General features: G+C 41.9%; 1 protein-coding gene across 2 annotated transcripts in view; it reads right to left on the reverse strand.

Moving 5' to 3' along the window:
• SPAG16 (sperm associated antigen 16) overlaps positions 1 to 24,621 on the reverse strand; it is a 361,537-nt gene that overhangs the window by 129,054 nt on the left and 207,862 nt on the right. For both annotated transcript variants that reach the window (XM_053982332.1, XM_053982331.1), the window contains exon 13: positions 20,516 to 20,642. In XM_053982332.1, the coding sequence (XP_053838307.1) occupies positions 20,516 to 20,642 (127 nt within the window). The remainder of the gene's footprint in view (positions 1 to 20,515; positions 20,643 to 24,621) is intronic.

The following is a 24,621-nucleotide window of genomic DNA, read 5'->3' on the forward strand; positions in this document are numbered from 1 at the left end:
GCAGGCAGCTATTTATGACACCTTCAAAGAAGCAGGAGTAGAGGAGTTAACTAGAAAATCTTTACCCCACAACAAAACAGATGTAATTAAAAAGTCATACACAGTACATAAATACATAATCCTTCACATGCAAGAAAGTGTCAAATAATAAAAAAATACTGAAAAAATCATTCCAAAGCAACGTGAGATTTTCCCAGAATGTTTTTGTCAGGGGTGATAACAACATTTAGCAACTGAGAGCAAGAGCTCTTCACGTGTTTTAGCACCGTTTTCCCAAGATACTCACATCCTGGCAAAAGACTGCAGCAACACTGAAGAGAAACAAAACTCCTGGCAGTCCTTTCAGAGGCCTCTTGTAAAATTACAGTATGATTGCATTACCTCTTAAATTAAAAAAAGTTTCTCACAAAGTTCAGCCTGTCAGAGTTGCCAGGATTAGATCTGGGACCAAATGTATTATGACTGAGCTCAGTGCTGTATAAATATTAGATCCATTATTCAAACAGCTCTCAGGACACCACCAGCTTGGTTTTACAGTCACAAAATCTCCCTGCGAAATCTCTGCCCTGGGATTTTTCCCCAGGAAAGGAAGGGCTGTGGCATGGGCCCTTGTCTGAGCAGCAAGGAGATGTAAACAGCAGGGTCTCACTAAAAGAGCCTCAGACAAAAGAATTGCAGCCTTGGGCTTGGTGAGTTATTAACAGCAGCCGGCTCTGTAATTGTCGGTGAAATAATCTCATTGACACATACAAGTTAGGAAATGGAGGGCTCATTAACAAAGCCTCCAGCCTTTATTAGATCATATAAATAACCAAGAGCGCCTGCAAAAGATCGATTACGGCCTTTAAACGTTTACTGAATCAGTGTTTAATTAAGACAATTTTAATATGCAAATCAAGCCTAATTATCATCATTTGTTAATGTTAGTCCGCCTGAGCTCTAAACAACTACAGCTGCGAATATGGTAACACCGTCATATTTCTCCTGCTTTTCTCCCCCTACAAAGAACTGCAGAGCAAATGAGCGAGCTGCACTCCCCGCGTGTGTGAATGCTTTCAACACCACATTTCCATCCACTGTTTGAAGGTCAAAAAAGTGCTCATTGTAGCATAAAATGGAGTGGAAATGTTATGCATTTTTGCACCCACTATTTTGCAGAGTGCTTTAATTAATGTATTTCCTACCCCAACCCCTCTGGGAGCTTCTTTTCATGAGTATCTGCCCTGGTGCCATGCAGTGATTGAATAAGTGGGTTTCTAACACAGACCTTTGTCACTCAGAAACTGATATCGGGACTTCTTTCTCTTCCTATTTCCTCTGCCTTGGGAATGGTAACCTTCCTATGCTGAGAAGCCACAGCACTATGGCAAAGCCCCTGGAAATTAAAGTGTGAAGCAACCAAGAGAACAGCACAGCCTTCAACATTGTGATGGGAGGAGCAGCTGGGGAGAAAACAAACGTCTGTGTTCTGATTCTAGAAGAAGTAAATTTAAAGCCTCAAAACCCCAGGAATTTGTTTTGGGAAAGAGAGTGGAGCAGCTGCAATACAATCCTGGTAGAAATCATTCTCTTTTCCTGGCACTGCTGCTCTCCTGATGCCATGATGTGCTGCACAGGTTAAAATGAAGGAAGGGAACCACTGCCTGCTGATCACTGTTGATTTGTTGTTGAATGCTTACACTGACAGCGAAGGAAATATTAAATGCTCCTGTTTGCAATGTTTCACAATATAGAAAGTCACTTCTTTGTTTTTCTTTGCCATTAAGTTTTCTTTCCTCACATTCCCACCACTTTGGAGCCTGTAGCTGCCAAGCCCTCAGCTGGTTGAGGGCAAAACAAAAGCTTTCTACTTTTACTTTCTGTAATATATTTGGTATTTCTAAGGAAAAGAAGTCCTCATGGAAGGAAAAAAGGACATGCAGTTACAAAAGGCCACGAGTCTTTCAAGACAGAATGGATAAAAATGTAACAATCAGAGGAGAAATGAAATACAACTTGAAAAGCCCTCAGTTCAAATGGGAGCAGAGTGGCTTTCACCAGCATCTGGACTGGCTGGTGGATGAAAGGGCTCCCTACAGGAGCCACATTTGGGTTCCTCTGGGTGGAGATCTGTCAGGAAGTCACCTCCCAACTTCTTTTTGAAAGCTCTTCTCTGCAGACAGCCTTGGAGAACAGGACATGTCCAATAAAATCTGGCCATGTTATTGCCCACACAGCAAGTTCACACTGAAGTTGGGTCAGGCTAGAGCACAAATTTGGGCTGGGGGACAAACCCTTAAGTAGGAGTAGCCCCTGGCCCGTGTGAACTGCAGGCAGTGAAGAGACAAGGCTGGAGAAGGGGCTCCAAGACACAGGCAGGTACCAATTCCCTGCATTCCCCATATGTTCCTGTGGGAACTGTGCAGGGGTACTGTGACATTCACATTCTCTGGAAAGAGAGACATAATTCTGTCTCTCAGGATTTCTTGGAGAAGTGCAGAGAGAAGAAGAGAAAACAGTAAGTGCAGAGAGAAGAAGAGAAAACAGTCTTTATCTCTGCTCCTTTGCTTTCCCCATGTGGAATGTGGTATGGAGATTGTTTACCTGCAGTGATTGCTGGGGTGGATTCTGGTGAAGTTTGTTTGGGGTCAGTGACCAATGGGATCCAGCTGTGGCTCGGGCTCTCAGCAGAGAGTCACGAGTTTGTTAGTTAGATAGAAGTAAGAAGTGAGTATGTAGAATAGGATAGTCTCTCTTTAAATAGTATATTAATGTAATACAGTATAGTTTTAATAAAGCTATCCTTCAGCCTTCTGATCTGGAGCAGACATCATCGCTTCTTCCCAGATCCAGGATTTGCTGTGTTTTACTATAGGCATGGGGCTCCCACATGGACTAAAAACTGCTTTGGGAGCTGTGGGTGCTTCTGGTGAATACCTGAACCTGAGGAAAGGACAGGAATTTGAACTGAATCATGCCAGGGAGAGCCTGCAAAGTTTAGTCTTCTAAGGTTCTCCAGGAGCTGTTATGAAAGATGTTGATACTCTCTTACTCATCCTCCATTAGAGAAAATGGCCAGGATTTTCAGAGCTGGAATTCTGGTGGAACTTTGTGTAATGAGTGAAACAAGTACACTTTCAGGAAATACCTGCAAATCCAAGAGGCAGGGAATAAAGACTGGAAATAAAATGCAAGCTCAGGCACATGTAGTAGGTTTAGTGGAGAAGTTCCATGCTCAGACATGGGAAACAAACACTTAAACCTTGGAGCTATTCCACCAGGACTAGGGCAGGGAAGGGAAAAGCAGAGGAGCACTTCCCAAGTTCAGCTCATTCAGACCTTCCCTCAGCACCGCAATGCTGCCTTGGCTGGTTTGGCACAGGGGATGTTTCCGTAAGAGTCGCCAGCCCTGATGTGCTTCAAACACACAGGAACTGAAGGGAGAACTCATGGCTGGGAGTTCTCATTTTCCCGGTCACCTTCAGGCTACTCAAGTAACACTGGACATGAGACCATCCTTTCTATCCCAGCTGCAACTTCTCACTACGCGAAGTGCTGTGCCCTGGTACCTCTGCTCCAGTTTTCCCCTCCAGTTACATACAAATCCAGCTACAAGTGGGCAAAGTTCTCTTACTGGACAGTTACTCTGCTGTCCCCACTGTCAGTTCACGTTCTCCAGTTTAAACTTGCTATTCATATCAAAAATACACAGAATGCATTTTGACATCTTGTAGGGTCCCGTTATATGCAGTCAGATGTCCATTCACTCTGTATCCTGCTAAAGGTGATGGAAAGTTACCACCATTCCCAAACCCCCTTGTATCTCAGCAAGATGAAACAGTTCCTGAGTCAGATATGGATCTGACAACTCCCTAAGAGACACACACATATCTCAAAGCAGGTATTTAAAACCCAAAGGGTTTTAAAACTTAATTAAAAAAAAAAATGATCTGCATAAGACATTCACATCAACCACTCTGCTCCATAGCAATGTCCAGGCATCTTCCAAATTAAATGGCACTTCTTTTGCAGAGATCTTCTCTGGGCTCAGCCATTTGAACACCCAAGTTCAAGAACATTGTTAAAAGAACTTTGCAGGTGAACATTTTCAACACGTGATTTTGATTAGCAAAGAATGAAGTGCAAACTAAGCTTTGTCTTTTCAGAAGGCAAAGGCAAAAAAATTATATGTCCTTTTAAATGAGAAGTACCTTCTTTAATAAAATGCTTTCATTTGGGTTTGATTACAACCCACCAACATACTATTTTCATTTTTGCTCACTCTCCTTTCCTGTCTCCCTCATCACTAGGGTCAGCACACATAGTCATCTCTTGATCTGAGAAGTAAAGCCCTTTCATTAATTTTATTGGTTTTGTACTTTTCAATTTAAGCCAGAGCTTTACTGATTCCTCAAAGACAGACAAGTGTTTTTTCTTGAATTAGAAAAATTTAACATAACAAAAATATTTCAGCAAAATAAGAAGCTCAAAAGGAAAGCACATAAAGCCCTTTAAAATGCACGACCTATAACTTGCATTCCAGTTCTGCAAATTTTCAAATAAAATTCTAAAATCTCATGAACAAGACAAGATGGCACAAGAAGCTTTCCACTACAAGACACCACATTCTGCTCATTTTCTCTCCAGTGAACTGAACGGCAGATAAATGACCCAGAAACCAGCAGGAAATGAGGACATATCACCATCAGGGTTTTATGAATATTATTTGTTAGAAGACGTAACTCTCTTAACAATACCTGACCCGTGACTAATTTCAGGGGGTCAGGGTGATCTTTGCCCTCCACTGTGTAGGGCATTATTCTGCTCTAGAGAAGTGCAGAGGTTAATGAATAAAGTGCCAGCAAAGAAGAAATGAGACTGAGCAAGAAAATGCTCATTCTTGGTCTCTGCTATAAATAATGCTCTCATTAAAATTCTGCCTTGGAAGAAAGGCAAGTCCATTAGTTTAGGAGCTAATTTTTACTGGCTCCTTAGATGTATGCATATTAAAAATTCAGCGTTTATAATTGCCAGCCATCAACCACCTAGTCAGTGCTGTTCTTGGAGTTTTTAATTATTTACTTCATTTGCATAGACACTCCAATTTATGATCAACCATTTGGTTATCAAGGGACAGTTTTAGCAATTCCTCTTTTGTGTTTTTATTTATTCCTTCTGGATCCCCAGCAGGAGGGCTGAGAGGACCTTTGCCAAGGTAGGTGGCAGTGGGATGGGCTCATCCCCAGCCTCCGACCCTACCTCATGGCCAGCTTCCATGGACACCTGCTGAACACCTTCATCCCACCCTGGAGCATCACAATGGGGTACAAAAACAGCCCTCCTACCCAATGCCTTTGCCTCCTCTTCCTCAGCTCTTGCTGAAGGCCCTTGCCTGGTTCCTTGGCCCCAGAAAAGGAGGGAGGAGCTCTCACCTGGCAAAGTGTTCCCTCTTTTGCTGCAGGTGCTCTGGCACGTTGTCCCAAAGCTGTTCTCCTTTGGGATTTCAGTCTGGGGCTGTGTTCTCCTCCCCCCACAACCTCGCTCTGCTCCCTGAGGATACAAATGCTGTGAAACCACCTCCAGTCCTGCTCTCCCTTGGGACCAGCAGCCTCTGCTATTCCTGCTCCTAGGCAGACACTCTATTTTTTCCTCAAAGCGCTGCCTGCCCAGTGCCTTGGGCAGCCCAAGTGCAACTCCTGCTGCCAACACAGCCTCCAGCTGGACATCGTCCCCCCAGGGACCACCAGCCCAGGGGGAACACTGACTCCTGAAAAGCCACCCTATTTTGGGGTCATCCTGAAAAACAACTGAATCACCAAACTCAAGACATGTTGTCTGTCCTCAGTGTTCCCTGGTGGGCTCAGCAGCAATGGGAATGATTGATTTGCCATCCTGGTATCCCTGTGTCCTCCCTGGGCACCACGGCTGGTGACTTTTTGCAGACAGGATACCAGGCAGCAAATGCGACGGGAGGGAGCAGCCCTGCCTGGCAGGAAGGGAATTGATTGCTAATCCTTCTTTTTGCCAGGAACCATTGCTTTGCTGCAATTCATACTTTTCAACAGCCAGCCTCCAGAAGGCTTTGGGGGAAATGAAGGCAATGACACCAGAGATTACAAATCAATCATCACTAGAGAGCCTTTTATTTGGTAAAAGCTTCCGAGCAGAAAACAGACACCAAAAAATATATAATACATCCTGATTTTTTTGTTAGCTGTTTCCTTTCCTTAAGCTCTTTTATGCCCTATTTTTCTCTTGACATCACTGCTTACTTTGCTTTCACATCGATCTCTCTTACTACTTATTTTTCATTTATCCTTGATTTTATCTTTCTATCATCTTTCTCTCTCTTAACCTACACAACCCGTAGTTATCTGGGAGGGAAATATAACATGATTATCTACTCTACACTGTCATTTTTCCCCTTGTTCCATCCCAGATCCCTCTCAAAAATGGCACAGTAACACTGACAGAGGATGGATCAAGGTCTACATAATTTATATTGTCTTGAGGTCATCACTTAGATCTGCCTGCTTTTGGTCATGGCATTATGTGGGGTTTGGCACAGTAGGATCCATGCAATAAGGAAAAATTCCAGGCATCAATGGGACACCCTTCACTTGTGGGACACTTCTCATCAGGGCAGGAATTTTTTAAGGGCCACCATGGGTGCAGCCAGAAGGAATCAGAACACACTGTTACTCCAGAGCTGGGAACAGTCCTGAGCAGCCAGCTCCCATTTTACTCACATTTATGCTTTCTCTCACGATCTAATTCACATTCTTTTATTAACAGAAGTGTTGTCAACAAGAATTGACAAAGTGGGAAATAGACCTCTTCTAACAATAAACCTGGTCAAGGAACAGGTCAGTTTAAATAAATCAGCTGACACAAATTTGGTAAAATAATATCAGCAGTACTGAAAAACACCTTTTATAAGGTTTAGGCTTACTGAATCAAAGTAACTTTCTGTTCTAAAATATTAATAAATTAAGATTTAATTATATTATTGTTGGATACTGAAAAATAGATCAAAATTGTTGAAGAGGAATATCCAAAATTCTGTAGACACTACAGTCTGGTTTTGCAGAACAGAGGTTTCCTCCATACACAGAAAATTTTAAACCTATTGACTTTTCCTGCTAATCCCAATCCTGCAGACAGCAGGACACAGCTCATGGAGGGTACAGGTGCCTGAGTGCCCATTTCACACATCCTGATACAAGATAGGGGATCCAAGTGCTATTTCTCCATCTAGTCTTGGATAAAATTGTTGACAGAACCAGTTCCAGTCAGACATCCCTGGGCTGGCCAGGCCCTTGGCAGCAGAGCAGCTCCTTGGCCAGGCACTGCACAACCCCGAGTTCTGAGCTCTGCCCACCTCAGAAATCCTTCCTGGGCATCTGCACTGAGCCTTCCCTGCTCCTCCCTGGGGATGGAAAAAATTCCCACTGGGATGCTAACCAGCATCTGAGAGAAGCTTGCAAAATAAAGATGTTTCCACAGAAATAATTGGAACAATCAGGTTTTATGATTAAATTCTCTTCCATCAGATAATATTCTAACCATGTTAAGAGTGATTTTGTGTTTAGGTCTGTAACATATCCTTAGCCTCTGTAATTATTTGGAAAACTATATTGTGTTTACTGTATTGATTCAGCTATTGGAAATCTTGAGATTGTCACGAAATATTTCTTTTTATTATGCCATTTCTGAAGTTGAATATTGCTGAAAATGAATAGCAGGCAATTATTTTAATACCCTCTTACTGCACATTACTTATGAAGATTGTTCTAAATTGCTAAAGACAGAACCAATTTATCTAAACAGAGTTATTTAACACCAGTATGGATTAACTTTATATAGTCAGGTAGGCAGAAACTCTGGAACTCTTCCCTGGTCTTAAACTAAGGAAAAGAGTGCTGCTCCAGAACAAGTCAAAACATTGACTTTTATACCAGAAAGATGTCCTCCATCAAAATCTCTGCTACTTTGGTGATGCTTATAGAGTAATTTGGTGCTATTCAGGAAGTTTCTATTTTTTATATATATATACATATATATACATATATATATATACATATATATATATATATATATAATATAAGGACCATTTGCAATCCATGTTACCTGTACCTAAAGAATTGATAAATTCCTCTAAGCTCATATACACAAGGGAAGAAGATTTACAGAAATGGAAAACATTTTTTTTTTTGGTTGTGAATGCTGGCAGAAAGCCACTGTTTTTCTGAATCTGTAATTTTATGCCCCGGTGTTCAGCAGATGTTTATCTAAATCATTTAAATCTGTCTTTTCTGTTTCAGACACATTTAGTATTAAGGCACGATCCCTGAGTAACAGCATACATTAAAAGTTAATTAAGAGGAAGTTAAAGAAGAAAGAATTATTTTTTTATACCCCCAGCAGACATTTATTTCATTTTGGCAGGTTAAAAAAATGAGAAAATTTGGAGCAAGGTGTGAGAACTGTCAATGCATATTTTTTTGGGAAAAGCTTTATTATCCATTTCCTTACACGCTAATTAGGGAATGCAATCCACTTGCTAATGCTGAGTGAGTAAGAAATGTAAATTGCTCCATTAATTTGTTTAATAACCAAACTCTCAAAAGTGGCAAGTCAGACAGCAGATGGGGGCTGTCACCACAAACCCAGCCCAATTTTGAACATTACACCAGTACACACAATTTACTGCCTTCTCAGTTATCATCAGTGCCGAGTAATGTCTTTATTGTTTTAGATTTAACACAAAAATTTACTCTTGAGTACTCATAAGTATTTCTGAGTAGAAAAATAGATCTAGAAAAGTTGTGCAGCCCCATACTCATAGATACACACTTTTGCAGGTGTGTGGCAGCTGTGTAACTCTCCTTTACAGCAAGCCATACTCCACTGGAAACACCAGGGTCTAAATTAAAAGCAATATGTGCATTTTCCTCCAGAAAAAGAGTACTTTTTGGATTTAAAAAAAAGAAAAACAGAATACTCTGCAAATTCATAGCAGTTCTTGCAAACTCCATTTTCTAGATTAGGAAAAGAAAGGTTTCGGAGGGACCCAATTTCACAAAAAAATCATCCCCTAAACCAAAATTATTCAAATATGTTACACATTTTTTCCCAGAATAAAACTGCTTTTTTTCCCTCACAGTATCTTGCATTGCCTATCCCATTTCCTACAAACCTGACTTTTTATAAACTCCAATTACACTCATACAAATCCAACTGACACTTATTTGCACTTTAACTGGGTCAAATAAATTCTATCTGCATTTCCAAATGCAGTGAGTTTCAAACTCAGCTTTCCATCCCAACCAGTAAAAACAGCTGCATGGCACCACTGGATGGAGCTGAGAAGTGGGAGGGCTTTGGCACAGGTCCTGACCATTGCTGAAATTCTATCATTTTTTGCTCAATCAACTCTTTGTTGCTTTTGCACCAATCTCATATAAACCAGGAGAGATCTAAATCAAAACTAGGCCTTGGCACAGCTGTATCAATATCCAGCACTGAGTAACCTCTTCTGCTGTGGTTTGTTCACAGTGCAGAATTGGGCCATTAATGCTGGACCATTGTCACCAGCATGGGAAGGTGACAGACAAAGGCTTTGTCACTGAATGTCACTGAATTGCTGAATTCTGTTTCTTGCCTACCAGCTTTGTCCCAGTGCTTCCAATCTGAGTGTGATGTCTCATTTCTGAAAGATTATTGCTTCTCTATAAAACGTTTTCTGAGGGGAAACAAACAATCAGCTGAGTAAGGGACTGGCATGTAAAATACTATCATTTGCAAAACACTGGCCTGAAACCCCCTTGGAGGCAGAGAAGCTGGGCTTGAGCCACAGAATAGGGAAAACAGGAAAGCCATAATCACATATTTATTTTTAGAGAAAATGAGAAGCTAAATAAACTGTAAAAACCCAGTCTTTACCGGTAAATCCTTTCTGTCCTGAAAACCACACTGAGCAGAGTGGGAACAGCCAGTTCCCAGGGGATCAATTGGTGGTACCTTTTTGGCAGTGCCTCATTCCTCCTGTGTTGATGCCAGGACACTTTGAGTCCTGAAACAATTAATTTTAGTAGTGCCACAGTGAACCACTGCCAGAAAGCTGAACCTGAGAGACAACAATGCTGCTGCTGAAGATGGTTCTTCTGCTCTGGGTCTGAAATCACCCCGCAATCAAGAGGGGCTTTGGGACTGCTCTCCTGAAAAGAAGCTCACAGACCTCAGCCTGCCAGGAAAGCGGGACACAAAACATCCAAACATAACATTTAAGAGGGGATTAGTGCACTCACAGTTGGATTTGTCATGGGATGGTGTGGGACACTGGGATTTATGGCAGGGATGAGCAATTGCATGCTGACTGCCTTGATAAATGTGTGTCTTTGAGTATGCTGGATTATTCCAAGAAAATACAGGAGATGCCAGTATATACAGGAGGAGAAGACAGGCAGAAGAAATTCTGTGAGCAATCCCAGGGCACTCAGAGGACAAGCCTGTCGTCAGCTGAAGAGCCTGGCAAATGTCACAGTGCAAGAAAACCTGGCTGTCAGCTGCAATGACACAGCAAGTCACACCTCTGACTGGAACACTGTCTCCTTGAAGGGAAGTTCCAGATGGGCCCAGTGATGGAGACAGATGTCTTTCCATTGCCTCACATAAATTTCACGTGCAATTAGCAGTGGATTCTTTGCTGCTGAGGGAGGGACACTCAGGGCTCTCAGGATACAGAAAGGACAGTTCTCCACAGAGTCACTTCTGCTTCTGACAATCTCACAATTCCAGTGCCATGATACCAGCTCATCTGCAAGGCAGCAAATGGACATGTGCTCCCATTTCTATGGGCAATGTGAAATCCCACCAGGATCGTCTCCTGGAGCACTTTTAAATACAACTGTACAACACAAATGCTCCTTGTTGGGTGTCCTCTCCAGCAACCCATGCCAATGTCTCCCAATCCACACTGACACTGTTCAACACCCGAAGCTCCTTCTTAGGAGGTCTGTCATACTGTTCATCCCACCTCCACCATTTTAGCAATCAGCTCTGTCTCTCATTTGTACCAAATTAATCCTTTCTACAGAACAACCTAAAAACACAAGTGGAGAAAAAGATCCCAGAAAGAGACAAGTGAATATGATATATTTTACAATATCAGTTGAAACATCTCAATGCTCCTTGGAGGTCCCTTCAAACTTGGCACATTCCGTGATCCGTAGGTTGTTAGTACAGCACACTGCCAAGGTGAGACTCTCACTTTTTGATGTGCTTTTCTCATGCCCAACCCTGCAGCCCAAGGGTGAAAGGGGAGATGGAAGACAGGTGAAGTGAGGTGGTGAAGTGACATGCCTACCACTCACAGGCAAATCCCTGGGGCTGTGAAGAAGCCAAGAACCACCGACCCCACCGGCTCTTAACATAAGATATCCTCAACTACTAACCATGCTTCTAAATGTGGCAGAGGAATTCAGCAGTAGTCAAAGGGCTGCATTTTGGCCTTGGACTATAGCATGTGAACAACACCTCCCCGTGCTGCTGCCTTCAGGGTGTCAGAGCACAGAACAGTTTCACACCTGTGAGTGCCTGGCAGCTCCCACACATTAAATATGCACCACCAAAATCCCATCCATTGGGCAACATTTGAAGTGTGAATTCCCGCTGCAAACCTTCAGCATCCATCAGTGCACCATAGGGTGTTCTACCCAAAACCAATTTGGCAGCCTACAGCTTTTCCTGCAAAACCAGGGCCCTCAGCTATTCTGCACATGATAAAATTGACTACTTAAGCTTTCTTGAAGCAACAAGAAAATACTTTTAAGCAAATAACTTACAAGGTCTGAAATTCCATTTGTCTGAACACAACATAGCTGAAGTCATCCCAAAGGTCTGCCTGCTTCTCAGTTCAAGACATTTCCCAGGCAGTATCTGGTTGCTCTTATGAAAAGGACTTGAAGTCCAAAGCAGCCAGCCCCTGAGGTTGTGGGGAGCCAGAGTGGGAATAAATGTATCCACAAGCAATTAAAAGGGAGTAATCTATACAAACACATCAAGTCATCACCAGTGTTTTAATTCAGTTTTTACCAAAATGAAAACCTAATTATTGAAAATGTATTACTTCATGTTATTGTCAAAAGAAAGGAAATTGATTTGTAAGGTTTGGAGTTTGTTTGGGTTTTAATAGATCTTCTTGAGAATGTGTAGCTGTAGTCACCATGGCATTCAACTTCACAGACCAACAGATTTATCTAGTTCCCTCACAACCTGATCTGCACAGGAATTCTCTCCCTCTCCCCCTCCACCACTGTCTCATCCAGAAGAGGATTTGGTTTGAAGCAGATGTGTTGAAGCAGAATCCATCTGCAGCCAGCACAACAATCACCATCCAACACTGTTAAGTGGTCTTTTGGAAATTTTTCTGGCAAACACCTTTGTGCTCCCCTCCCTGCCACCTTTCACACCTGTAAAAATCCATGGATCAATCTGACTGGCATCTAAACCTTTACTTCTCATGCCTATAAAATAATAATAATAATAATAAAATAAATGCTCAGTGTAGTACAAAGCATTTTTTATGACATTAAACAATAACATAATAGTTCCAGTGAAATTTTGTGCTCTTTGGCTTAAGTTTCTGGCTTCTGCCCTGGCCTCTCAGCTGGGCATAGTAGAAATATGCTACAGTTTTTTATCTTCTACTGCACTTCACACACCAGAGGCCTGGTCTGGAAGTGATGTGTTAATATAATATCAACTAAGTAAATTTAGCCATTATTTTAAATTAATTTAGGTATTGTGTGGTCAGTGGTCATCTGGTAGACACATTATTACACACATGCACACATCAAATTGCTTTTTTGCTAATGACTCATTTGTTTTATTCCTGCCTGTTTCAAAAAGGCAATTAAGTTGAAAATGACCTTTTGAAGATTGTACTTGTGGACCAATCTTTTCATTTTTAATTACTTACTTTGGTTTAATTGTTACATTAGGAACTATTAAGAAAGCAGCCAGCTTCATAATCAATAATTTAATTAGAGTTTTAGGACCAAGAAGTCAATGCAAATGTTATTCTGCAGCCAGGCCTTTCCCAAAGCCTTTGAAAGAACTTTACTCCCATTTTGTTTCAAAGTGACATTGGCGACACGGAAATCAAACTCATTCTTACTGCAATATGTCCTGCCCACACATTATGGATGGACACAGGCAGCTGGTAAGAAGTTCAGATTCAGGTCAATGTTCACTCTGCCCAGGCAGGAGCACAACCTGCTTCCCTCACTCCATTTCCCTCATTTTCATTTCACCCCATGCTCCCCAGACCCCTTGCCAGGAGCCACACAGTGTTCACTGGAACCCATTGCCAGACTTCCAATATGTTACATTTATCTATTTATAGCTCTCTAATTACCACTAATATTCAAATACAAGCAGCAAATGAAAACAGATTAAACCTGCCTCAATGGGTGGCTAATAAATGCCCTCCCCTTCCTTCCACTGCTTCTCTCTGCCTGCCCTTGCAAGTTTGCAACCCAGCAGTGCAGGGAGCTGCCAGTGCAGTGGGAATTGCAGGCCCTGAGGTGTCCCTCGTTTGTGATTACAGAGCTGTGGATCACATGGCTCTATCACTCCACGCTACCTTGCCTGGCAGCAGCTCTCTGGCTGAGTGCTGGGAACTCCTCCCCATCACCCATCCTGGGCAGAGGAAAACAGCACAGGGACGAGAGGGAGCCTTGAGCCGCAGCAGCAGCTTTGCTAAAAGGCACTGAGCCCTGCAGGGCTGCAGCAATGGGGGCAATCCACGTTCTGGGAGCTTTGGGAGTGGGGCAGCAAACAGGACAGGCACTGCTAGACCTTGCTAGGGATGGATCACAGGGCTGCTCCAACCCTGGGAAAGGCAGGGATGTGAGGAAGGAGCCAACACTTGCTCCAAGACACCAGTAAGCCAAAGCCATTTTTTCTGGATTTGCCATTTTTTCTGGATTTACCTTGTGAATGACCATTCCAAAGGGACACTGCAAGAAGCCTGCTCTGGAGCGTGCAGATTTTGGAGGAAACTCCTGCAGAGCCCCTGGGGAAACCATGGCTGCACAGGAAGGAAAGCATCTGGCTGCAGAGGATCCTGGGGCTCATGGAACTGGCTCACCAGAGAATGCTCATGGCCTCAGGGCTGCCAGAGCTCAAGGAGCATTTGGACAATGCTTCAGGGACAGGGTGGGTTGGAGATGGTGCTGTGCAGGGCCAGGATCTGGACGGGATGGTCCTTGTGGGTCCCTTCCAGCACAGCAGATTCTGTGATTCTCCAGCAGCAGCTTAAATGACTGTGAATATCATGATGGAAAGTGTTACTTTCATCTAACCTCACTGCCATTGATACATTTCACATGAATTGCAAGTCAAGCTGGAGATTTAAGCTTTAACACACAGAACGGTCTTGTCCTCTCAAAAGACTTCCCTTTGAAATTAAAAATGTAGCTTTTCTGTGTTTTGGGGAAAAGGCAGAGGAAGACAACTCATTAATGGGCTGAATTCCCACTGGCAACAGGACTCTGATATCCACTGGACAGGACTGGGCATATTGGTGAACAGGAACAGCTTAATAAAACAATTATAACCTTTTAAGGGCCACTAATTCACCTGAAGCTTTAGAATCATGGAATCACTTTGGATGGAAAAGACCTTTAAGATCATCAAGTCCAACTGTTGAGCTCTGCAGAACAACCTGTCTGATTCTAAAAGGTTTAGTCTGATTTAAACCTAGTTTAACAGGAGGAAAAGCCTGTGGGATCAGCTGATGATACAGTTTGTTAAACTGTCGATTTAATGGTTTCATTTGGAAGACAAGACAAAGAAGGAACTGATCCAAGGGAAAGACATAGTTCCAGTGTGAGGGTGATCCTGGGGACAGCAGCCACACACAGTTTGAAGGGCAGTGGTTTTCCTGCCTCTCCAGAAGGAAAAAAAAAAAAAAAAAAACACAGCAAAACAAGAACATTGGATATTTTCTTGCTTGTGTCTGGGTCAACTGATCCAAGTTGCACTTATATGTTCATTATTTTAAATATTTTATTGCAATCTGCCTTTTTCACTGAAGTTGTTTTGATAAAAAGTCAAAATGTAGCATTTTTAAGAACTACATTGACCAAATCAAGCTCTTTTTTTTCCCCAATTGTTTTTCATTATTAGAAAGCAATCTTGACTTTTTTCCTCAGTTATACTTCTGGTTTTTCAAAAATTGGCAGTAAGTCTCTAGGAAAGCATCCCAAACAGATTTAACATAAACCTTTTTGAGTTTTACTTTTGTCTTTTGTGATACTACTTCTGGGAGAAAACATAATCCATATTCATAACTATTTGGTTTTGATTTCATATTTCACTGTGACTCAAATTCCTTTTCATGTTAAGACAGGGAGTTTTAAAAAATGAACCCATTATTTACAAATGCACAGAATGAGGAACACAGAATTTGTTACACTTCATGCCAGGAACTGGACTTATCCTTGCACATCCCTTATTTACAGCAGCATAATTCAATTGCACTGGGAGATTTGGAGTTTGCATGGAAGAGCTCTTTGTCACCAATACTGACAACTTCAATCTTTGACCTACTTTTGAAGAGGATTGATTTGGACCTTAAACTGCCTGTCAAAGGTTTTTTAAATGACCCATCCTGTCTATCTACTCAGCTTGTGAATTCATTCCTCAGGAGTTCAAAAGAGTTCAAATAAAACTGACAAATCCAATACTCTGAGGAGATTCTGACTGATAATTTTGTGCCCAAGGTGTTTACTTGGGGATAAATCAATTGAAATAGGCTAAAAATTATAAAGACAGCCAGATTGCTTTTCAAAATCACTCCCTTTTGCCTGCTTAATGCTTCTCTCATACACTTGATCCTTAAATACTTTGCCATTTTTTCTGGATTTACCTTGTGAATGACCATTCCAAAGGGACACTGGCAAAGTAACCCCCACCACAGATAGGCAGAATCCCTGAAAAGATCTGGGTGTTCCCATGTGCTTTAAGTCTACTAACAAAAATGTTCTGACAAAATCCATATTGAAAAGCAAAACGTCTACAAGCTAATTTATATTTCACTGGAAGAAAAAAAACTACAATAGGATATGTAAGGGAATTACCAATTTAGAAATTACTAAATAGTGATAAAATAAACACTGGGAAGTCAGGGGTCTAAAAGATAATTTAATTAGAAGGAAAGCAATTAAAAAGGTTATCTAAGGAAATTGTAAGTTTGGAACAATTTCCCAATTTAATCAAAAGTTAACCAGCTTTGAGCTGCAACAGGAACCACAGCAAGGCTGTCCCAGGCCAAAGACAGCCCAGGGTGGGAGAGGATGGACAGTATTGTGAAGGAGAAAATTGCAAGGCTGCAGCTTAGATCAGCATCCTTGTAATTATTCTACATCCATATGAAGCACACAGGCAGCCAAGAGCTCATCATTAAAATGCTGCAGCACAGCTGGAAACGTCAGCCAGCAGCTCAGAAACTGCCCTGTGCATGGATTTATTTATTCTCTGGTAGGGCACGGAGTGAAAAGCCCTTAGAAATGGCCAGTGTCCTCGAACGACCCACGTGCCTTCAGCCAGAGCCCTTTTACAAAGGAAAAAATGCCAGTGACCACCCCCAGATTCTTGGGGTTTACTCTGCTGTTTCTTTGCATGCACAGCTGGATCATTTTGGGGCCTCTGTGGGGCAAAATGAAAAGCCAAGGAAGAACAGAGCAGGCAGAACCTCGATAGAGACATCTCAGTAACTCCTCAGAACACGGTGCTGGAGTTGCTGAGGGTTGCTGCTTCCCCTTCCAGGTGGGACCCTCATTTGGGTTTCCCTGCTGCTTCCCACAGACCTAATTGTGTGGGAACTCCATCAAACCCAGCTAATGTTCAAGAGCCATTAGCACACCACGATAAGCAGACACTGGAGCACAGGACCTGCAATTATTAACTACTGCTCTGCTCTAAAAAGGGCTGTGCCTAAGAACCTCTTTTTTTCCAATGCCACGTTTGAAGACATAATATTACCCTGCAGAAGCCCCCAGCAGCCTCTTCCTCTTTGCCCTGACTACTTGTTCCTAATGAATTCCTCTGGGTGTGGTGCAGCCCCAGAGCCCCAGCCTGCCCTGCTGGATGAAGTGTGGCGCACCACGCTCAGGAACCATTCCCAAGGGCTGAGAGATCCAGTTTCTCCACAGCCATGCACAGATATCCCTGCAGGAGCCTGAAAGGAGGCTCTGCCTGCTGGAGTCTCTGAGGAGGAAAATAGCCAGAGCCAGGTTTTTACTGGGAGCTTCTTGCCTCTGTTCAGGCAGGATTTTGGGCAATTTCATTCTGTTTTTTTTTTTTTCCTTTTTCCTATGAGATTGGTGCCTGCATTATTCATCAAGGACCACACTACCTTGGATCTTCTAACTTTTGGTTCTGCTGTTCAGCCCACAAATTACTGACAAGGACACAATTTGATGTGCAGAGCCATAACTGGCATCTGGTCATTGTTGTGCTGTGCTGCCTTAGCCCTGCTCAAGTCATCCTGGACCCAAATAGGAAAAAATTGACATCCTTGATGCCTTCCTCCCTGAATGTCAGAGGTATTAGTTTGGTAGTGGGGTGGGAATGGGATCATTTTATTTGTGTTATGCAGCAATCTTCTGCAAATGGAATGCAGAAAAACTTGCTCTCATCCTAAAGAAATATATCCAGGATAACTAAAATATTAAACTTGAGTACCAGTGAGCAGTAGAGGCCAAAATAGACATGAATTATCAAACAGTATCTCAAATGCTTGTTATTTCAAAAACTGGAATAGAGATAGAGCATTGTATGAGTGTGACTTTTTACAGAGCTCTGTGTGTGCTGAACTTCGTTCACAAGAACAGTGTCACTGATGTGAATGGGCCTGTCCTGCTAAGGACACACAGAATTCTTCCCAAATCCTCGTTGGACACATTCCTCGGGGCATTACTACTGAAAGCTGCCTTTTAAATGACAGTCTCTCCTCAATGTTTTCAAAAATGAAATATCCAGTTATAAAACCTGACATTTCAAAAATCAGAAAGCACATGAGATAGTTACTAAATCAATACATTTCAAACATATGGAATGAAAAATATGAGTATTTTTTCCTTCCCTTCTATTTAATTATTTAAGTGTATAAATATTTGGTATCTCATCTGTCTGAAAAAAGAGCAGAGGTTCAAGCTTGGCTCAAATGGTGTTGAGACAAATGTGAGCAGTCCCAAGAAATGGCTCCTGAGGCTGTGGGAGATGCAGAGGAGTGGCAGGTCCCTCATCATGGCAGGAATTAATCCAGGCAGGGGAACTTGTACTCAGGGGGTCGGGGGCTCTTCTGCACCTCTCACATTCAGCACCGGACACACTTTGCAATTCATGAGTGGAAATGCTTTCCCTGATGTGTCAGCGAGGAATTGTTCTGGTGAAAAGCCAGAACACGCTTGTCTTTCTATGAAACTGGCACAAAGAGGAATAAATTCCACAGCTTATCTTGGCACCAGAGCCATCAGCTTCTCTGGCAAGAAATTCCCACCAGAGAACTGCAGCCTGGGTCTCCACATCTGATCTACTGCATGTCTGGCACAGCACAAGCGTGGTTCCTGCCCAAATCCAACACCAAAGGTGTAATTCTCCCTCAGGGTTTGGAAAGAGCCACAAGTGCAATTCATCTTTCTCTGGTCTCACTTTCCTATAGGCAACATGTCCCTTAGGTTTAAAATTAGAGTCAATGTGATGAAGATTTTTTTAAACCACTGGATGGATCTTACTTTGTTATTTAGAAAAAAAAAAAAAAAAAAAAGGAAAAGTAACACCCTGCGTTTCCAAAGTCTGCAGGCTGCATTAGAGTTCTACCTTAGTAATTACAGAGATTTATGTTCCATCCTGCCCCAAATCCAGAGCTCATTGTCCATTCAACTTACACTGCTCTGACTTACAGTTCTCTGTATCCATTATCTTTAATAATAAAGAGCTGACTGCACTTAATGATTGAGGAGCAAGATGTGATTAGCAATAGGAATCGCATTTATGAGAAAACAAACCCGAGTGTGGTTTTCGTGTTTCATTAGAAGTATCTTAAATGTACTCCTTAATGCTAATTGATCTCACAGAGATGAGAAAATTCTCTGTTCCAAATTAATGGGACAAAATAATTCATCTTCTTTCTGGAGGGAACATTTAATATCATTCAGCATTTAGAGGGAGGTGGCATCTTCACAGGGATTTCACCACCTCAAGTGAGGTTTCACTGTGAGCATTTATCCCAAACCTGCAAGATTTCCCACTGGACATGGAAAAAATTCAACAGCATAAATACACAACAAAATGCCATATACATTTTCTTTTCACAAAAGGTCTTTCCTATCTTAGCAAAATTACTCAAAGCTGAAAAACAATATTGGTGAGTAAATATAAAGGCTTTTTCCTTATGTTTGTCAAAGGAAAACTCCTTGATGACTCTGTTAATTTGCTATGAGCAGGAGATTACCAAGATATTTGCAAGATAAAGTTCCTTGTAGGATTTATTGAAAACAAAACAAAGCAGAAATCTATTTTTCCACTAAGCATTTCACTTTTGTTTGTATTGCAATAATTTTTTTTCCTCTTTTTGAATTATTCATATTTGGATATCAAATATTCCTACAAACCAATGCATTTAGGAATAATGAGTCTTGACTAGTTTCATTTTAACTCATTGTGCTTTCTGACCAGGATTATTATTATTATTATTATTAAATGACCTTCTATTCAGTCTGTTTCTATGATCCATAAATAGAAATTGCCTAATGAGCATCTCAAGTATTCCACTGTGATTTCCATGGCAGTTTTTCCTATCCTGTGTTTGTATAGCTCTGATGACAACACCATTTAATCCACAGCAACAGCTCTGCCTGCTTCTTCTCAAATCCCTTCTATGAATACAACTTTCCCCATTTGAGGCTGGAATCTTGTACCTTTTACACTGTCTGAGAAATGCAGATTGGCTGTAACATCAACTGAGGAATTAATTTGAGAACTTCAAAAGTTGCTCCATACCACAGAAACAGCAATAATTATTAGATTTTCTGATGAAAGAGGAAAAAAATTCCTTTTGCCTTGTACTAATGTTCTGCTTGAACAGGATTTGCATATTTGGTTTGCAAAGCAGCAGGGACAAATACACTCTCCAGTGTACTCAATCCATTTTGACCTATTCCAAAGAAGGAAGGTAGAGAAGAGCAAAGGAAGAGATGCAGAGTTTCTGTCACTACTATGGAAAAAATAATGCATGTTCCATGAGGAAATCAGCAGAGTTCTGGAGGAGGGGAGGCAGATTCCTTCTAGAGGAAGTGTTATATGGTGACATTTTTGGTCAGAAGATAACAAGTGTGTTAGTGAATATTTTACTGGCACATCACCCTCACTTCCTATTTAGATATCACACAGTTTTATTTTTCTCATGTCACACACATCACTACTTTGCCTGAATTCAGGAAAGACCAAGGCAAAGCCTGCCTACCATTCTGACATCCCAGAGAGACAAGGTCTTGTCAGTGGAGCTGGTGACAACGGTGCTGGAGAAGGGCAGGAACTCGATGCTGTTGACTGAGTCCTTGTGGCCACGCAGGGTGTATCTGCACCTCTCACTGCAAGAGAAGAAAACAGGAATGCAGCACACTCCACCCAGGGTAATATCATCAACAGACAACTTTAGGTGAATGAAGAACACATTTCGTGCATCTCCCCAGCTACTCTCTGGAAAAATGAACATTGACAGCGATTCCTCATCCAAGCCCTGCACCACAGAGACAGTTACATAACCCAACCCATTGGTGTTTGCTTCCCAGTAATGAAGGCTGGAGCAGGAAGGTATAAAGAAATGAGAAATGGGTTTTAAAAGATTGAATCCTAAGGAGGAACAATGAAAGCATCACTTAGTGTTCCCTGGGTGGATTCCCAAAAACCTCGTTGATGCAGAACTAAAAGGGAACGTGGATGAAAAAGTAGGATAGAGACAGCACCATTTCATTTTTATAGACATGAAATTCCATTTTTTTCAAAGGGAGATCTATTGGACCGTGCCCACGTGCACCCTGAAGAAAGCCAGTGAGTGCTGGCAACCTGGTTTTCCTCTCAAGGTCTGCACAAAGCCTTACAGAAAGCAAGTGGTGCCTGGGAGCTCTTTACTGAGGGTAAAGTCTTGTCCCTGTGGACACCCCAAACCCCTTTTCCCTGAAGGAGAAGTCTCAGGCTATGGATGAACCATTCCAGTGGCCATCATAAGCTCCCAGTTCTTAAAGCAGAGGTGGGGAAACAGAGGTGCACCCCAAGAATCGAGGTGTTCATCATGAACTAACAGCTCAGATGGAATTACCTGTGAAATGGTTCTGAAAGTTCTTTCAAGGCTTAAGACACCCAGCCACTGCACCTTCTCCCAGCTGAGTAGTAACACCCTAGAGCTTTTGGGCTGCCTTTCTCACCTCTTTGCTTTGTTTTCTTTGAATGAGTTAATTTCTGGGACAACACTGCTGGTCCTTCTCAGCTGAGGGGATGGACCTGATACAGATGGAACTCCAGACAGGAAGCTTTTCCCATTGTAGGAAACTGGACACTACCAGGATGACACTGCTGTGGAGAATCAGTTCTCTCACCAAACAGCCTGACCTTGGCTGTACAGCTGTAATCTCGTGAAAGCTTTTTGGGTTTTGCTTTGCTTTCTGTGTATGCACCAGAGCAGAGCATTCCTTAAACTGGAGCCAAGGAGAAGAGAAGGAAGAGCCCAAGGATGTCCCATCCACACAACACAGAACTCATTGTTAAACAAGGGCATCACTCCATGATTTCTTTAGATATATGTAAAACTTAAATGTGCAGTATTTGTGTTGTTATGAAAACACACAGGTAGGGGAGCATACTGTAGAAAAAACTAATAAATATAAACTCAGTAGCAGTTCTATCCTCTTTGTTCAGCTGAGTCAAAAATAGTATGAAAAAATAAAAGCCAACAACTCATCATAAATTACTGCAGCTTTCAGCGAGAGCTCAGAATTTTATTCCCTGCTCATGTGATTCTGACAGTAGAAACACACCTCCCCGGAGCTGGCTGCTGAATATATCACTGGGGCTTGCAAATTACATTACTGGGTGCCTCTTAACAGAGAAATTTCTTACAATATTTATTAAGGAAGCTGTCAGCAGGGGGGAAGTAAAGATGTGATTTTTCTGCTTTTTTTTTTTCCCTGCCTGTATGTCCCCAGAAGACTCTCAGAGCTCCTCCTGGTTCTGTACCAGCAGCACAGGAGATCAGTGTCTGCAGTGGGGGGCAGGCCAGGAGAGCTGCAAGGCTGGGATGGACACTCCCCTGAGCACTGATCTAACACAGGGACGCCTCAGATCTGTCCTGGTGCTTTTCCATTTGCCATTCTGGAAAGATAGCCTGTGCTGAACACCAAGCCTATCCCCACAAAAGCAGAGTAGAAGAGAAATAAGTAGCTTCTGAGGAGAAATATTATCCAGGAAATAGATTTCAAAGAAATACTAGATTCCACTGGTATCATTTTACAGAATCTATGTTTTTCTATTACAGATAATACATTATACCACCCAGTGTTATCTGTTATATAGACTACATGTATTATTTTGTCACAAGGACTCATTTTAAACTAGACATAAAGTGCTTGGCTGTTAGAACTCGGTGCACAAGGTATCTGATATTCATGATCAATTGATATACGACAGTAAAAATAACGTCAGTAAAATAATTCTTTTGTCTCACAGTGTCAAGGCAATGTTTTACACCACAAATATGCCTTTTCCATCTCAGATCTTACACTTTTTTTTTATTTGTGCCTAGGAATGCCATTTTTTAAAGGTGCCCAATCATTTCCAGCTTGCATGTTCCAATGTAAAGGCTCTGAGCTGCTGAACAGTTTCTGACAAGGAAAATCCTGCTGCATTTTTTTTGTGGGCACTTTGCATTTTTGAAAACATAGACAGCTTTCCATACCACAGTGTGAGAGTGGTTCCATTTTCCTGTATCTATTATCTTGTGTCTATGCCCTCTTCAAAGGCTGGGGAAGAACAATGTCTTCAACCTGCTTGACTGGGCTTGGGGTGAAAGAACACAGGAAGAGGGAGGCAGTTAAAGGAAAAAAAAGATATTTTGTTTGTCAGGCACTGATGTAAGATCTGGACCGTCCCAGGCAGACAGGCTGCAAGAACAGGCTTGTGAGAGATTAATTAGGTGCCAAAGCAAGAAGGCCCATTCAGAATCCCTTAGCAAGGTGAAAATGGACTGAAGTGATGGACCATGACAGCAGCAGAAGGGAAGGAAATGATTTGCATTTTTCCATCAGGAACACAAACACCCAGCCTTGATGCAGCCTCTCCTTCCCACTTCCCTATCACTGCACGCTGATGAGCTCTGGCTCTCGAGATCTCATTTACCACTCTGATAACTGACTGAGTGAATATTTCTGAGAACCGTTCGCCAGTGATACATAAAATAAATTCATCCTTCTGTCCAGCTGAGACATAATTTCAGCAAGATTGTCTTGTACCAGCTATCTTCTGGTTGGAAAGGGCAACAATTTATCTAGATGTTCTTTTTCCACAACAAAAGAAGTTGATATGAAGGGTAGATCATCATCCTGTTTCTTCATGGAAGCTCATGTTTCTATCCAATGGAACAAGTTTATCTACTTTAGAATAAATCTGTAGTGGTTTTTTTCATGGAAGCTCATGTTTCTATGCAATGGCACAAGTTTATCTACTTCAGAATAAATCTGTGGTTACATCCACTGAGTACTTTTCTCATTGTGAACACAGAGCCTCATGGATATAAGCCTCACAACCTCTGAATATCTTCATTCAGAAGACAGAGGGGATCATGTTTGAACATCAGGTTAGACACTTGCACAAATCTTGATGCCTCAAGAGGTTCTCAGTAAATGATGCCACAAGAGAAATGCTGCTCAGTAGCTCAGTATTTTGCAGATTGCATGCTCACTCTGACACCACTCCAACCTTCATCCTTCCCCTGTGTAGTGCAGGACTAATTATCCTCAATGGTTTCTTTCTTTCTGCAGTCAATTCCTCTCCCTTAAATCCAGGTGAGGTAATTATGTTCATCAATAAATCAGCCTTCATTCTACCTCAGCATGTTTGGATGTTTCCTAAGAGTTTCAAACAAACATGGACAGATACCAATCCAGAAGCACATCTATACCAGGAATGCTGCCTTCAATTAACCATACCAATACTGATATCATTAGCTCAACACATTGGGAAGATTTCATTTCTAGGGACTTCTCTTTTGAAAATCACATTTCAGAATGCTTCATTCAAATTGCAAAGAGCTTTCAGTAAAACTGCATTGAAAACAGAAGATACGAAAGATTTCCACTTACATGAGACTTCAGTGAATATTCCCAGGCGCTGCACAAATGTAAAAGAGCAGCCAAAAAATGCACCAGTCAGATATTCCATTGACTGTGCAGTAATTGAAAGGGAACACAGGCAGTGGGTAGATCCCTCTTGCCCTGCATACTTTCCCAGTAAAACTCAGGAAGAACAAAGCAGTGCCCAGCCTGCCCTCACTGCCAGCCACACAGCAAACCACAGCCA

This window comes from Vidua macroura, chromosome 7, assembly GCF_024509145.1.
Source record: "Vidua macroura isolate BioBank_ID:100142 chromosome 7, ASM2450914v1, whole genome shotgun sequence".
Lineage (NCBI taxonomy): Eukaryota > Metazoa > Chordata > Aves > Passeriformes > Viduidae > Vidua > Vidua macroura.